Source organism: Myotis davidii, unplaced genomic scaffold, assembly GCF_000327345.1.
Source record: "Myotis davidii unplaced genomic scaffold, ASM32734v1 scaffold1427, whole genome shotgun sequence".
NCBI classification, from domain to species: domain Eukaryota; kingdom Metazoa; phylum Chordata; class Mammalia; order Chiroptera; family Vespertilionidae; genus Myotis; species Myotis davidii.
Window position 1 is genome coordinate 180790 of NW_006298040.1, and position 18201 is coordinate 198990.

At 41.0% G+C, this 18201-nt stretch overlaps 1 protein-coding gene across 1 annotated transcript in view; it reads right to left on the bottom strand.

Moving 5' to 3' along the window:
• LOC102762121 (nesprin-1-like) overlaps nt 1-18201 on the bottom strand; it is a 254153-nt gene that overhangs the window by 178856 nt on the left and 57096 nt on the right. The window contains exon 3 of the mRNA XM_015570483.1: nt 11117-11178. Within this exon, the coding sequence (XP_015425969.1) occupies nt 11117-11178 (62 nt within the window). The remainder of the gene's footprint in view (nt 1-11116; nt 11179-18201) is intronic.

Here is an 18201-nt window from a genome sequence, read left to right on the forward strand (position 1 = left end):
GTGGTTTTTCTTAACCTATTTTTTTCATACCTCAAATCAGATCCATCAACAAATCTGCTGACTTTATTTTCAAAATTCATCCAGTATCCAACCACTGCTCACCACCTCCACCGCTCTGTCTTGGTTCCAGACACTGGTCTCCTGACTGGATGATTTCAACAACCTTCTAATTCACCTCGCTCCTTCTGTCCTAGATCCTTCTCAGTCTATCCTCAAGAGAGCCACTTATTTGCCTTCCATCCATTTCCCTCCATCCTATATAATAAAAGTGTAGTATGCAAATTGTCCCCTCAACCGGGAGTTCGGCCAGGGGGAGGGGCCGGCTGGGGGAAAGGAGTTGACCAGGGGACAGGGCCAGCTGGGGGAAGGGAGTATCCAGCTGGCAGCCAGGAGCCACTAGGGACCATACTAGTGCATGAATTTTATGCACTGGGCCTCTAGTTAGGATATAAGTGTCATAATGAAGGGGTTACCGTACTTTTTCTATTTTGATCACTGCTACATTCTCAGTACCTAGAATATTGCTGAACATAAAAACAGTACCTTAAAATAGTTATTGAATGAATGTACAAATAAATAAGATATTTTTAAAAGAAGGAACTTTGATAAATTTTATCAAAATGTTTATTAATCTGCATAAGCTTTGTTAGAACTATACTTATGTTATCAATAAATTAATATTTTATTAATAAGTTAATGATTGCTATTTGTTTTGAAATGATAATTTTCCTTCATAACCTTTTAGTTACATATTTGGAAAGAATGGGTTTATCAGTAGGTTTAGGATTATCAAGCTACTGTAGCCTTAGAGAAACAACTAAAGAATAGCTTCTGGAGTGAATTATTACATTTCCCTTTTGCTCTTTGCTTCTTTTCCTCCTCATCTTAGTTCATTAATGATCCCACCAAAGTGTATACAGGAAACAGATGGGAGAAAATGCAGTCCTGAAAGTGTTTCATGTTAGCTGTAGACACTGTTGGTGGAAAGACAACTGAAGAAGAAAGCAGCCCCCAAAGTGATATTTTATGAATATGAAGATGACAATCAAAGTCATATTAGCCTAGGTTCCTGAAAAAAACATAGAAAGTCAGAGGTATTCCTTTTAAAGAAGTGTATGAATGTTACTTGGTCAAAAAAAAAATGTATTCTTAATAGAACCTAGTATCAGTGGAATTGCGCCCCGCCCCTCCCCCAAGCTATGTGAAAGTTTTAACCCCAGTACCTCGGAATGTGGTCTTATTGGGAAACAGAATCTTCAGAGACATAATCAAGTTAAAATGAGGCTGTCAGGACGGGTCTTAATCCACGATTCCTAGTGTCCTTATACAAAGGGGAAATTTGGACACAAACACAGAGAGGCACAGAGGCAGGACTGAGCCAACGCAGCAAACCAAGGCCGCCCCCAGCAGCTGGAAGAGGCAAGGAAGGCTTCTACCCAGAGCCTCAGGGAGCGTGGCTATCTAGCCTCAAGAACTGGAGATAATCAACATCTCATTCTAAGCCACCTAGTATGTGGTACTTGGTTATGGCAGCCTGAGCAAACTAACACAGAGCCTAACCAATCTTTTATGGTGCTTTTATTTTTTTAGTTCTAAAAAGTGAAAAATGCTCATATCATGCCTGAGGTCATCCGAAAATTACAGTGTTTCAAGTGCTCAGTGCCTGTCCTTAATAGCCGCAGAGATGTAAGGCAGGCGGATGGAGAAAAGGCTGTTTATTGCATATTGAAAGAGAAGCTCCATTTATAGACACACTAAACAAGGGCTATTTGAGACCTATTTTTCCCCCAGAGGACATTTTGCCAAACTATATATGTATTTCCCAGCCAACTATCATAAAAAATGAATCAAGGGTGTTTAAATACAAATATAACCTTCTATTTCATTTGTTAAAATGAGAGAAAATGCAAGAACTACAAGCACTTGATAAGAGAATAACCAGTGTTAATGTCAAGGTTACTTATACTATCTTTTTCTAATTAAAAATCTAACTCATGAAAGTTTTTATGAAAACACATCTTTAATTGCTCTCTTTGGGGGCCAAGATGGCACTATATAATTACAATAGTCTACAGACCTTGCATAAAAATTGGGAATTTCCTAAGATAAAGCACTTTAAACATATGAAAGAACTAACATCTTTGAACTGTCAATTTTAAAAATATTTCAACATAAATGTTTTATTAAAAAATGCAAACTATTCTGTTAGGTCTAAAAAGCATGTAACCATTGGTGGGAATCCTCTCAAAAAAGAACAGTTGATGTTGACAACTCAGGCTTCACATCAAATCCCAAGAATATTAAGATTTTTTTTTATTATTATCTAAAGTTTTACATATGCCTTCTTTTTGCCCAATTGACCCCTCCCCCCAACATTAAGATCTTTAGAAGTATAGGAAAAAAATCGACACAACATATTTTTAAAATATATATGTGTGTGTGTGTGTGTGTATACACATATATACACATATATATGTGTATATATATATATGCATATACACACACACATACACACACATACACTAGAGGCCTGGTGCAAAAAATTTGTGCATGGGGGAGGAGGGTGCCTCAGCTCGGCCTGCACCCTCTCACAATTCAAGACCCCTCGGGGGATGTCGGACTACCAGTTTAGGTCCAATCCCTGGACATCCCTCTTGTAATCCGGGATTGCTGGCTCCTAGCCACTTACCAGTCTGCCTGCCTGACCACCCCTAACCGCCCTGCCTGCCTGCCTCATTGCCCCTCACAGCCTCTGCCTCAGGCCCCGCTGCTATGGCTTCATCCAGAAGGATGTCCAGAATGACGTCCGGAAGATCGTTCAGCTGTCTGGTCTAATTAACATATTATGATTTTATTATTATAGATGTTGGGTACAGAGGGTGACAAATATCCAAATAACATGAAACAGCGCAAGGGAGCAGGCACTGGCATGGACCAGAGTGGAGAGTTGACGTGTGGAGGCCGGGAAGTTCTCTCTGAGGACGTGAAATTATTTAAACAAGAAGTTTCTTTTCTTTTGATTTGAGAGGAAAGGAGAGGGAGAGATAGAAACATCACTGATTAGAGAGAATCACTGATCAGCTGCCTCCTGCACACTCCCTATTGGGATTGAACCCGCAATCTGGACCTATGCCCTTGACCGAAATCAAACATGGGCCCCTTCAGTCCACAGGCCGATGCTCTATCCACTGAGAACCACCAGCTGGGGCCCCCCTGTGCTCTTGATTTGTCGTCTCCCACTCTGCCTCCTTGGGAGCCTTGTGTCTCCAACACAACGTTCTTTCCCCCCATTCCAGCCTCTCTCTCTCAGTGCCTGATCTGGGTCTTTTTCTCTGTTGCTACTCCACTCCTGGAGCGCACGGTTTCAGTATTCCGGAATATCCTCCATTTCCTTACTGCACCGCACTTGTTCTCACATCTCAACTTTTGAAAACATTGGTACCCAATCCCGGGCCATTTCTCAGGCTCCAGCTTAAATGTTTCTTCCTGTGAAGGCCTGTTCGATGCCCTCCTTCAGATGACCTGGGTGGTTGGCTGTGTCTGCCCTGTGCTCCCTGACACCCTACGCTTCCCCTCTCACGGACTTTTCCACCCACACTTCACTGTGATTGTCTCTTCTGCAGACTGTCAGTTCCACCGTGGCATGGGCTGCCCTGCCTTTGTTTACCACTGTATCCAGGATGCCTTGCACAAAATAGGTGCTTGAAAAGTATCTGCTGCATGAAGAGCTAAATAAACAAGACTCCTGGGAGTGTAACACAGTGGTCAGTGCCCACGCTGAGGAGTCCTGGCATTGGGTTTTTCACACACTTGTTATGTGACCTTAAGATTATTAATTAACTCTAAACTTCAACTTCATAATTTATAAAATGGTGGAAACAATACGTATATTTGATTATTGCCATGAGGGTTAAGTAAAAGAAAAGATAAAATTGATAAAGTGCAGTAAATGGAACATGGTAAGAGTTAATAAATGGCAGCCCTGAGATTCAGAAACATTTTTATCAATGACTGATGACAAGCTGGAGCTGAATGAGGACCTCCCTTGGAAAAACCATTACTCAAGATCAATATTGGGCTCATTAAAAAACAACAACACTACACCTTCTTTTATTGACAGAGCAAACAGAACAGAAAGATTCAGGTTTCTTTTTCCTCTCTCCTCTCTCCTCTCTCTCTCTCTCTCTTTCTCTCTCTCTCGTTAATCCTCACTGGAGGATATTTTTCCCACTGTGTTTAAAGAGAGTGGAAGGAAGTGAGAGGCAGAGAAAGAGAGAGAGAGAATCATTGATGTGAGTGAGACACATTGGTCGGCTGTCTCCTGCAGGTGCCCCCAAAGGACTGAGGATTGAACCTGCAACCCTTCGGTGCATAGCCAACACTGAGCCACAGTGGCCAGGGCTCAGTTTTCCTCTTGAAAAGGAAGAAAATTATAGGGTTCTTGTCTAAATATGAAGCCCTTTCCTGAAAGGAGTTTAAGGTATGTAAAATAAATACAACCCTTTAATTTTTGCTATTATTACATTATATGAACAATTTGTGATTTGCAATGTTTTGTGCACTATGACAAATTTGAAATTCAAAATTTCTATTTGAAAACAAAGCAAACCCCCCAAAAATGAACGGATGATTGTATCCACAGGTTGAATAATCTACATGTGTGCTAAAAATGGCACAAAACACAGAAAGTTCTTGTTTTTCTTCCTATGTTTATAAGATTTTTGTTTTCAGCAAAGCATATTTTTGCAAATAGATTGCTCTCTTATTTCCACCCTATCTTCATACTGCTGTCATAATATTTATAGAGAGTTGCTGCAATAGAATAAAATGTCATCATTAGTAAAAGAGTTAATCATTTTAATTAGAAATAGTTTATTAGTTAGCAACTGAGAAAGCAGAGAAGAACAAAAATAAAAATTTCCCATAACACGCTCCCAATTTCATCAAGTGGTCAATTTCCAAAGAAGATTTTGAGAAAAAAGGTAAAAACTTTCTAAATCAGTCTTTTAAATTGCCCTTTAAAATAAAGTATATTTGCATTGTGTGTCCACCACCCATAGCAATATACTAGTACAGATGATGTATCATAGAAATGTACACTTGTAACCCATATAATATTATTAATCATTGTCACCCAAATAAATTTAATTTTAAAAAAATTTAAAGAAAATTTTAAAAACTATTTTAGCTTTAGACAGTTTGGCTCAGTGGATGGAGCACTTGTGGACTGCAGTTTCCGGGCTCAATTCCAGTCAAGGGCACATACCTCAGTTGCAGGCTCGATGGCAACCAACCAATTGATGTGTCTCTCTCACATTTATGTTAGGTCAGGGTATGTGCGGGAGGCAACAACCAATTGATGTGTCTCTCTCACATTTATGTTTCTTTCTCTCTGTCTTGACCCCTCCCTTCTGCTCTCTCTAAAAATCTATGGGAAAATATCCTCGGGTGAGGATTAACAAAAAAAGTATTTTAGTTTGCTTAAACTTTTTAAAGAAAGTATTGTAACAGCAAGACATGATCACACAATTTAGGATGAAATGGTTTATCATTCTAGATTAAATCCACAAAAATTCCCAGGACTGTTATGCTAAAGCTCTCAGACAACAGAGACTCTACAAAAGATTTACAACCTGCATTCTGGAAAAGAGTTGAAACTCTCATGCGTTTTCTTTCCTGACAATTTAGCACTTTTCTCTTTTCTTATTCTTAGAGATAAAATAACTTGTGTTACATAGCCTGAGTAATAGGTGATTTAGGACTAATATCTTGAATGCCAGCATAAAAGTATTTTTGAGATGGGTCATTTTCTGACCTTTATTGGTAGATGCCAACAGAAAATTGTAGGAGAAAAATACCACAATCAAAGAATAAAGTGCATTTTAACTCTTTTAAATGGTATGGTTATGAGACTACCTGAAATAATTCCAAAGCACAGAACTAGGTACAACAGGCGTTCATCATCACACAAGGAAGCATGTGCTATGAAAGAGGAGAGAAATTCATTACTGTCTCATCCCAGGCCCGAGTACTTGTCTCTGCCTTATAGGTTTGGGAGAAATTCTCATGAGCTTCAGACCAGACTGTGATGTACTGAATGTGCGCCCCTGGAATCCAAATGTGGAAGCCTCCACCCCCCACCCCCACTGTGGGAGTGTTTGGAAGTGGGGCCTTTGGAAAGTAACTAGGTGTAGAAGAGGTTGCGAAGTGATGCCCCATGATGGGATTAGTGTCCTTATAAAAATGGGCAGAGATTACCCATATATGAGTGAGTGAGAAGCACAGCAGCATCAAACAGACTGTCAAACTACAGCGGGAAGGCCGGGGAGGATGGGGGAGGAGGGCGGTGGTGGTGGTGGTAAGAGATCAACCAAAGGACTTGTATGCATGCATATAAGCATAACCAATGGACACAAGACACTGGGGGGTAGGGGAGGCTGGGGGAAGGTCAAGGGGGAAGAAAAGGAGACATATGCACTACCCTTTGTAATACCTTAAGCAATAAAACAAAATTATAAAATAAAAAAATCGCTGCTCTAGATCAAAAATTCCCAACCAGTTCAACCAGAGCCCTGGGCTACTATGGCATTTTTATGAGCAGTAACTATAATCTATTGCCTGGATAAATAAAAGTAAAACTACCATTATGTGGGCTTGTTTAAATATTTTGATGTTAAAAAGAAATTCTCACTGAAAAAATTTAGTAACCCTTGAACAAAAGCCAGAAAATCAATCAGGTTTTCTCTCTTTTGCCCTTTCTCTTCACCACATGAGGACACAGCCAGGAAGAGGACTCTCATCAGGAACCAGGAAGCAAATCCGTTGGCTCCTTGACTCTGGACTTGCAGCCTCCCAAACTGTGAGAAATGAATGCTTGCTGTTTATGTGCCCCAGCCTCTGACGTTTGTGACAGCAGCCCCAGCTGATTGGTGTTGGTCAAGCATTTACTGGACAAAGTAAACAAGCACACAGGCTACACACCAAACCAGACTCAATCTGACCCCACAAATTACAGGACACCAGATCCTTTCAAAGGGGACAGCAGTCACGGCTCCATCCTGGGGGCAGGTGGCTCTTAGTTGTAGGACCTACCACTGGCCTTGGTTATTTAACAAGCAAACAGAAGGAGGAAACATTGGCTTCAAGAACCTCCGGAGGATAAGGAAAGACCTTGACACAGGGCTGGTCTGCTCTGTGGGTGAAAACCTGTTGTCAGGGGAGATAACTGTGTGTTGCCGATAGGTGACCAGGAGCCGAGGGCCAAAAATTTGAGAAGTTGTTTTCATATGCTTCTGTGGAGCCTAGCGACTAAACATGAGTTTGTGTGTGTGTGTGTGTGTGTGTGTGTGTGCATGAGCACATGTATATGCTTGCTGTCATGCCCGCAAAGTGCTAGAGTGATGGGACCAAGCACACTCTGGCATCACAGAATTGCTTTGGGAGCAAGTCTCCTCACAGGGACAGCAGGAAAAGTGACACGATGCCCTGGTCCAGACACGGAATCAAAGACAAGAAATTGACGTTGTTTCTGTTGCAGGAGAGAGATTATCATTCCCAGGAGTAAGCGAGCACACCGCAGGGGGAAGGCCAGTGTGTGCTTCCCCTTGAATTTGGGTGCGTATGGAAGTGTGACCGCCATGAGACTATGAAGTCTGGAAGGCACATGTGCTTTCAGAGGTACAGGTTACAGGTAGGACTAGCGATGAAAATGAGGATAGAAATGGGGATGGAGAGAGGGAGATAGAGACAGAAGGTTGAGTAGTCTTGTGATGGAGGCGGAGAGAGCCTGGGAGAGTTCGAGATGGACAGGCATGGGGCAGAGATGGGAGGGAGAATGAGAAAGGAATGGGGCTGGAAATAGAAACTCAGGGATGTAGGTGGGCAAAAGCTGGGGAAGAGAGAAAGGGATAATAGGCGGTCATGTGATCAGCTGCTGGCACAGATGAAGACATAAAGCTCATCTCTGTAGCTGTCCTGAAATTGTCAACAGCCGAGGAAGGGTAATGGGGTCAAATTTGATCTTCGCAGTGTTTTTGCAATATAAGTGAGTGGGGAAAGGAAAGTGTTCTCCAGTGAATTTGCGGGTTTGGCTATGTTTGAGAAGATACCACAGCATCAGTATAAATAAGTTCAGGATAGCAAGTATAAGTATCCTTGTTCTGCTTCCATTTTCAATTTTCCAGGTAATTCAGGAAAGAAAAAGTCACTAGTGCAGAGGAGAGAGGAAAAAAAAAGAACAAAAACATTCAATCATATTAGGGTTATAATGGAGCAGCTGTGGAGATTTTCATAATTTTCTTATTCTTTCAAAATAATAATATAGATGCAGAAATGTGCAAAGTAGGAAAAACCATGCAGACTTTAGATTCATGTCTGGATTAAAATCTCAGCAGCACCAATTTATGGAGATGAAGGCTGTAAAATAGCCTGTGTGAAGTACTTAGCACAGAGCCAGAAACGCACCGTTACTTTTCTCCCCAGAAATGCATTTACTATTATAAAAAAAATCAAGAGAAGATATAGACTCTTTGCTGTTGTTTTATCAAACGCCTCTGTACGGTACTCAGCACTGTGCTTAGAGCTATTGGGACTTATAAAGAAATTCCAAGAATTAGCGCATGCCTTAGTGATTCACAATGTTACCGGGAGCCTGAGATAGGGAACAGTACCAGATAATCTAAGGCATGCTGAACCTCGCCTACCCTGTAGGTTCTGGACTAGGGCAGAGATTTCATATCCTCCCACACCAGAGGCAGGAAACCCAGGGAAAGGAGGGGGATGGCCCTGGGAGGGGGTGCAGGGAAACTCCGAGCATTTGCTAGGGGACAGGCGCTCTGTCTCGCATGTAGTCAGCAATGACTTCACAAATGAAAGAGGTTTGAACTCCACAGTAAAGGGAGGGCTGATATTTAGGTGGGAAATGGTCACAGAGCAGGGCTGGAAGAAACCAGAAAAAACAACACACATCGGTAAAGCCTATTGCAATAGCCAGTTACCACATCACTGTGTAAAGCAACTTGAAGCAATGATAAAACAGCAATTACAAAACAGACTGGAAAATAAACTCTTGGAAGATCATTGCTCCACAAAGACCCTTCACATACTGTATGGCATGGCATCTATTCAAACTTCCCCTTCTTTTTAAGGATTTGGTGCATAATAGATGAATGTGTCCTAAGAATTTTACTTGGAAAACTTTCACAAAGGTATTCAACCTTACTTAAACCAAATTAAAAATTAATTATAAATTATATTAGCCAATCAGATTAGAAAACACTGTAGCTTTAAAGTCCCTTACTAGTGTAAGGAAATGGGCATTCAGATAAGCTCTTGGTATATATTAAAATTATAAATGCATATGCCTATTGACTAGCCACCCACTTCTAGAAATTTATCCTAAGAAAAAAATCACACAAGTGTTCAAAGATATAGGCTCAAGGACTTTCAATGTAGGGTTCTGTATAATACCAACTAGAAACCATGTAAATGACCATCGATAGATACTGAGTACTTTATGATTTATAACTTATATATTTATAATAAAATTATTCATCCATTAATATGACTATGTAGCTCTGTGACTATTGACATGGAAAGATGTGCTGCATGAAACAGAGGCCAACAGATCACGATCCTATAAAACCACTTTTGTGAAATCATGTGTCCCTGTGTAGAAAAGTGGCGATTAATATGTTAGGGATGGTTCTATCAGGATTGAAAGATTTGAGGTCATTTTTACTTTCTTTATACTTGTAAGAGGTATACTGTTAATGTTATTTACAATTAGCATGTAATCTTCCAACAATATGAAAAAACAATAACTCTATTTTCATCTAAGAAAGAAATAACCTTCCCAATGGATGTTCATTGTGTGGTGTAAGTGATCGCTGCCAGCACCGGCCAGGACCTAAAAAAATGAGAGGCATTTGCTGCGTTCCTAGGGTAGAAGCTGGGTGCACCCCTGGACCAGAGAATTCCCTCTCACCACGTGGCTTTTGGGAAGGGATTGTAGGGGAGATCATCCAGTTCATCCTGTATTTAGACACATTGTTCTTGTCTTCAATCTTGGCTGGACTGCGAGCTTTTCAAGGCCTGGGAAAGTGTCTCACTAACATTTTTTCTGTCACCAAAGACTCTTAGAGACACCACAGTAAGCAGTTAATTTGTACAGTTGGGCTGAAATACATTGCCGTGTTTTGTTTGCTTCTGAACCATAAAAGAGACTTTGGGGAAATCTCTTATCAAAAACTGCTCATAGAGCTCTGTCTTGAATACTGTAGGCACAGCTCTCAGCCAAAGGATCCTCTCACTCAAGTCAGACAATTGTCCCATTGTCTGTATTTATTTTTACAAATGCAGTGATTTTTTTTTGTTTGCATATTTTTCATCAGCAAGATAAGAGTTTAATCTATAATAATAAAAGCATAATATGCTAATCAGACCAGACGGCCAAACGACCTTCTGGATGAAGCTGGGGCTGTGAGGGCTAAAGCAAGCTGCAGCTGCGAGGGCCGAGCCCCTTGCACTAATTTCGTGCATCGGGCCTCTAGTTTTATTATCATATAGCTGTATTGGAGTTAGTTTTATATCAGTATTTATGTTCAGTCATTACACTGTACAAATACAGTCACTGATACAACCTAACGTCAGTGTCAATAATCTGGGAATGCTTAGTCCTCTTAGTGTCCTCCCACCACAGTTACTTCCTATCAAAGCACAAGAGACACTAGCATGACCTCCTCAGATAGAATTCTTTGCTCGGGGCACACCGCTCCTTGCTGCCTTCTGTTCCAAATCGAAACAAACACAGAAAAGAAAATCCAGCACCAATTCTTTTCATAGGTCACTCATCCTAGGACAGGAGAAATAACTGGATGAATATTTCAAGATTCCTTGAATTGACATGGATACCTGCTCTTGGCTCTAGGCATCCTTTCATTTCTCCCAGAGCAATGTGAGCAAGTGCTATACGTAGGCAACAGTTAAACTGATGGGGTTGACAATATCACTGATTAGTAATTGTGACCACAGCAAAAGCAGCAGGACTTTATACTGTACCTTTAATTATTTATTGGCTCAAACTAGGTAAACACAGAACTCTGGTAGTTTCTTTTACCTTGGCCAGATGAGAGTTGATCCATTTTGTGAAAGTTCGTTTTTGTACTATCTCTTGCTCATCTAGAAGGGAAAAAAAACACCTAATTAGATAACATAGTATGACATGAAGTTATATCATGAGAAAAACTCATAGTGAGCCTAGAAAAGAGCCAAGAACCAGGTTAGTAAAACCTTTGACTAACAGGCCAAGGAGTTAGGTCTCTATCTTAGAGTCAATGGGGAAATCATCAGTGGTTTTGGACAAAGACATGGTCATTTCATGCCTGAGACACACAGGTACATATTCTGCTGGTAGTGTAGAGGTTTAGTTGAAGGGAGAAGGGGTGGGAGAATATTTGGGAACATACTACCAGCACCCATGTTAAAGGTGACGGATTCTGTTCTAGGGCAGCACCAATACGTCAGACGGCTGCAAGGGAACCTATCAGAAGCAGACTCAAAGGAAGCAGAGGGACAGGAGCTACAGGCGCTTTCTATATTTCTATTTCGGTCAACTGAATAGTGATGCCACTAACCAAGAAAAGAAAAATAAAAGTAATAGGCTCGAGAGGGAAGATTATGAGAATTCAAGCCCATTGCAAAATGCATATGAAATGTCTGGTTGAGGTGACAGCTTCAGCGCGGAGGAGAGGTGACATTTGAGAAGCTAGAATTTGAGGTGGGTATTTGCCAGGGCTGACTAGCAGCCCTGAAGGATGGATAAACGGATTACTCTGACACAACGTTTGCTGTGAAAGAGAGACTAAGGGACGGCCTGGCCAAAGACCAGGCAGCCTTGATTGCCTGCCTCCTTAGGCTTTTATTGCAGTTTTTATTTTTAGATATAATCAGTAGGGTGAGTAACCTTGGGAGGACTCCTGTGTTCACATTGTCCTCTAGGCAAGGGCACCCGGGGATTAAACATAAGGATTCCAGTAAACACCCAGGGGTCTGCTCGTGCACAGACTTGTTTGGGAAGGTCAAGGAGTAATTAGAGTCACTGCCTTCGACACTCCCCAAAGTTTCCCCTAAGTCGAATTCCAATAAACAGGGCAGGTGGCCTTCCACACTCTTCCCTTTTATCAGAATTCCCTCTTTACAAACTTTCCAACCAAGTCTCATGCTTCCCAACAGGTATTCTCACATAGGAACTGGTAATAGGCTCTGATTTAAGGACAGATGTTGCTGCAGGTGAGAATACTGGACAGATGCAGCTCACCCTCCCTCTCCTATAACTTGAATCTTGATTCCTTCCTAAAAGCCAGTCTGTGTGCAGTGTGGGGGGAGGAGTGGCTCTAGCTGTGGAAGATCTCTAGGTGTTTCACCCTTGAGGCTTTCATCTCTGGTTCTGCTTCCAAAGCAGGTTGTCCTACAGACCTCAGGACTTAGAGGCTGGGCCTTGAGAGATGTCTCTGTAGGAAGGCTAGTGCATGCACATGGTCCTGGGTTAACATTGTTATAAGAAATAATCCCTAGCTGTTTAATCCACTCATCGTTAGAGGGAAGGCAGGGGAGGGAGGGTGTGTGGGAAGAGATCAACCATTGAACTTCTATGCATATATGCATAACCCATGGACACAGACAGTAGGGTGGTGAAGGCCTGGGGTAGGGGGCAGGGGCTGGGTTGGGAGAGGTTAATGGGGGGTAAGGGGTGCATATGTAATACTTTCAACAATAAAGATTTTTTTTAAAAAGAAAGATTCCCCAAATTCCAAGGCAATATCCCTCTCTAGAAATGGATGTCAGATAAAGGGAGCTGGCTCTGAGATTCAACTTCTATATTTCTTTGCTGTGTTTATATATTTCCTCAGTATTTTGACATTTCAGGACAAGATCATGACACATGCAGAGATGAAACCCAACTTAAAAAGGGTGATTAAGTTTGACCATTAAGAAACTGTCACACCTAATTATAGTCAACAGTTTTTCTTCCTCTGAGTCATAACTGACAGTGACTTGCTGATTTCCCACAGCTGTGGTTTGCCCTGGGTGACTTACTCATGCACCTGGAAGCTCAGAGCTACAGTAAAAAGGTTGTTTGGAGCCTTGCAATCAATCATGAAAAGTTTACTGCCTAGAAATATGTTATGGTATTTTTATTTTACCACATATAAAAAATTTACTATATATAATCCTATATAATAAAAGCCTAATATGTTGTGTCCAACTGTTTTTCAACCATTCAACCAGTTGCTATGACATGCACTGACCACCAGGGGGCAAACGCACTGACCAGTAGGTTAGCTTGCTGCTGGGGTCCAGCTGATCAGAACTGGGCAAGATGGACTGAACAAGCCCTGGAGTCCTCCCACGGTCCCTCCCCAGCCCAGATCATGCACCATTGGGGTCCCTCAGCCTGGCCTGTGCCCTCTCACAGTCTGGAACCATTCGGGGGATGTCAGAAAGCTGCAGATCAGGCCCAGAGACCCCACCGGTGCATGAATCGATGCACTGGACCTCTAATATATAACATAAAACTAAAAGAGAATCCTATGGTAACTAGCTTTTAAATATTATTATCAAATATATTTTTAAAAGCCGAGACCGGTTTGGCTCAGTGGATAGAGCGTCGACTGAAGGGTCCCAGGTTCGATTCCGGTCAAGGGCATGTACCTGGGTTGCGGGCACATCCCCAGTAGGAGATGTGCAGGAGGCAGCTGATTGATGTTTCTCTCTCATCGATGTTTCTAACTCTCTATCTCTCTCCCTTCCTCTCTGTAAAAAAAATCAATAAAATATATTTTTAAAAAATCAATAAAAATATATTTAAAAAAATATATATATTTTTAAAAAATACATGCCTTTTTAACATATGGTGTTTTCAAAAATGCTAATAGTAATTGAAATTAACATATTTCAATATATTTAACAAATTTTTCTATAAGAATTTATATATGAGGGATATAAAATTTCATATATAGACATGGACATAAAGATGATATTTTCTTATATTTTTATCAGAACCATAAATAATAATAAAAAACAAAATACTGACTTCAATGTCATCTTAAATATAGAAATACAAAAAAAGGACTGTTTAAGTAAGTAGAGAGTTGTTAAGTCTGAAATTAGGGGCATCATGTATTGGTATTAGGGGATCATGTATTGGTATATTTATTTTTGATTGGTACATTCAGTTTGCAATAGGTTATGATTAACTTATTTGTTTTTGCAGATTATTATTATACACTTCCAGTGCTTTAATGACAATAATGCTTAAAGAAAATCTTAAAGATTTTAATTACCTGAAAATCTAAATTTTGAAAAATCATACATGTACAATCATATTGTTCCTAATGGTACCTAATAAAGTAATCTGTCATTTTTAATGCAGATGAATTCATCTCAATTAAAAAAAACTGGAAAGGGTTTAAAAATAGAAATATAGAGATTAAAATTTTTGATACAACAAAACGATGTTGCTACAAAGGAAATAAAAAAACACAATAAGAACATAGGTGACAATGTAATTATTATTTATTGAATAACAGTCACAATCAGATGGCCTAAGTTAAATGATTGTTTTGGGATCAGAATTATATACAGTTACTGAACTCAATCACTAATTTTGTCAGACTTGAGTAGGATCTAAGGTATATTGAATATTTTAATGTAATGACATAATTAGTTCAATTAATGAAATAAACAGTTTATAATTACCCAATGTTTCGATTTTTAAATTAAACAATGGATGAAAACAAATGCATAGGGCCAGGTTGTGACTGATTGCAAAATATGTCCACAATTCCTCCTGTCCCGGTCATCGCATCCTTTGCCATGTCACTTTGCTGCTGCTCCTACCAGAATGTGGTCAATTTCTCCGCCCCATGAGCCTGGGCTGGCCATGAGACTTGCTTTGACAAATAATGTGCATAATACGGCTAAATCAGCCATTGGCAAACTACGGCCCGCAGGCCGGATCCGGCCCGTTTGAAATGAATAAAACTAAAAAAAAAAAAAAAAAAAAAAAAAGACCATACCCTTTTATGTAATGATGTTTACTTTGAATTTATATTAATTCACACAAACAGTCCATCCATGCTTTTGTTGCAGCCCTCTAGTCCAGTTTAAGAACCCACTGTGGCCCTCGAGTCAAAAAGTTTGCCCACCCCTGGGCTAAAGGGATTGATTATACATCACTTCTGAGGCCAGGCCTTTGTAAGTCTGGAGCCCTATTTTGGCTCCAGTGAAGCTCTGCCCTGAGACCACCACACAAGGAAAAAAGTCACTTGGAGGATAACTGACCCCTCCCCCCAGGTGACAGCCAACACCAGCTGACAGCCCTTCTGATGCTCCAGCTGAACGCAGCCACATGAGTGAGCCGAGGCACAGCCAGCAGAAGAAACACCTAACCCGCCCACAGAGACATGAGAAGCTGTAATGTGTTATAGCGTCAGCTACTCAGTTTTGGTGGTGGTTTAGCAAAGGCTAAGTGAAACAGAAATTGCTACTGAGAGTGTAGTGCTGCTTTAACATGTGGTGTTGGCGTTGGGGCCTGGTGAGGACGGAGGCTGGAGGACACCGAGAGACGGTTAGTGGAGGCTGAAAAGAACAGTGAGGGAAGGGCTGTAGAAGACTGGAGAAAGAGCCACAGTATTTCATGTGTATACTAGTGACCCGGTGCATGGATCCATGCACATTGAAAGGAAATTAATTAGAAGAAATATTTTAATATTGTTATTCGCCCTTTCTCTATAATAGAAATGTCAACAAAAACAAGCAAAGTTACCATAGGGGAAGGAAAACCAGCCATTTAAAGGAAGATGATCTGAAGACACACAGATTAATCTTATGTTGAATACTTCACTGTTAAAGTTCTCTCAATAAAGTTTTATAGCATTAAAAAAAAGCAAATTCATGATCAATAATGACAGATCAAAACACATGTGTGCGATTGGCGTCAGCGAGAGCTTTATATGTATCGCACATGCTTGAATCAATGTTTACTTTTAAATTGCCAGTGTGTGTCATATGTACCGGCTGGTTGGTCGGTTGGATGGTCAGACGGACATTCGGTCAGTCACTTAGCCTCTTATATATATAGATATTCTATCATATGCAATAACCTGAACTGGTGTGTCTGGCTAGAGCAGCCGTGGGCAAACTACGGCCCGCGGGCCAGATCCGACCCGTTTGAAATGAATAAAACTAAAAAAAAAAAAAGACCGTACCCTTTTATGTAATGATGTTTACTTTGAATTTATATTAGTTCACACAAACACTCCATCCATGCTTTTGTTCCAGCCCTCCGGTCCTCTGTGGCCCTCAAGTCAAAAAGTTTGCCCACCCCTGGGCTAGAGGGATTTCCTTGCAGAAGGCTGAAAGGGTCAGCTGGTGCCTGGCTGGTGTGGCTCAGTGGTTGAATGTCGACCTATGAACCAGGAGGTCATAGTTCAGTTCCCAGACGGGGGACAAGCCTGGGTTGTAGGCTCAATCCCCAATATGGGGTGTGCAGGAGACAGCCAATCAATGATTTTCTTTCATCATTGATGTTTCTGTCTCTCTCCTTCTCCCTTCCTCCCGGTGGTCAATAAAAATATATTTTAAAAACAATTATGAAAGTGTCAATTGGTGTCTTATAAGAGACTGGAAGAATAAGAGATAAATCAAAGAAGGAACTTTTAAATTTGAGAGTAGAATTAAGAGGAAATCTCTGATGTGGTAGATTAGGAAATATGATGGTCTGTCATTTCCAGTTTCTCGTGGAAAAAGATTTACAAAGTAAAAAATAGACTTGAGGTAGCAATAAATCATGGGTGTAATGTAGGGCTCTTTGTTAAGAACTCTATAAAGATTTAAGGTAGTGCCTCGCTAAACTTTTCAATTAGACCAACCAGCATCTAAGAATCTTAAGAGCACTGCCCATAGCAGTTTCATGTGTGGTTCAAAGATTGTTTCAAACTTTGGGTTTGGGGGACACAGAATGTACTCCAAGCAGATTTTAAGGAAGCCAAGTAAATTCTAAGTAAAAACACTACCAGCTCGCACTAAGGGACAGGCCAGTTTAAAATGAGGAAAGGACTTGGGAACCACACATTTTTGTGGCTTAGGAAGAAGCCTAACAAAACTATCAGCCACAAGCATGAGCTACTTCTTATCTATACTAATAAAAAAGAAACATGGTAATTAGACCAGATGTCCTTCCAGACATCCTTCCGAATGACCTTCTGGACAAAACTGGGGCTGCAAGGGAAGTCCAGGTCCCGGTGCCAGAAGGAAGCTGGTGCCAGTAGCCGGGGGAAGGAAGGCCTACTCTTGCACGAATTTCGTGCATCAGTCCTCTAGTCAGAAAGATAAGAAGTCTTGCCCCTGGATTAAAGGAACTGGCTGCATGTGCCAGGCTGGATTTCAGAGGTACTTTGGACTATGATGGCTATCTCCTTTCATTCCTTCCTTCTTTGGAAGAAGCATCTACTGAAATGGCTATTCCCCTGGTCTCATCAGTGCACGCTTCATCAGTAGGGAGCAGTAACTTCTGTTTTACATTTATAAGCCTGGAGACTGGGAGAAATTACATGGAGGAGCCTCATCCATACCTGGACCAGGTGCAGACCACATGATACTGAACTTGGTGCTATAACTGGATGAGACTTTTGATGTCTTGAGAGGAGATGCCTGTGTTTCGATGTAGAAAGGATACATAAAATGGTGACCAGAGCCAAATTTCTAATTATGGCCACAAAGTTCTCTGGTCCCAATATGTATTTTCCTTTGCAATGTGGCCTTGCCCTTCATCCCATCAAAGAGTAGAGTGTATCTTCCCCTCTCCTTGAACCTGATCTTGTATTGTCCTTGCTTTGATCAATAATGTAACAGAAACAACTTTATGTCATCTAATTCTCAGCCTTTAGAAATCTCACAGTGCTTTTTTTATAGATGTCTTAAGTCAGTACCGTATTTGCCGCCGTATAAGACGATTCTTTGGCCCTGAAAAATATGCCTCCAAGTGGGGGGTCGTCTTATACGCCAGGTACACTTCAGATAGACTGCCCATAGTGCTTGCCCCGTGCCATAGTGGCCTCCCGATGCCCGCCCACTTCATTCCACATACCGTTCAGGCATCAGCAGCACTGCTGGGTGTATGCTCGGCTGTTATGCGATTTT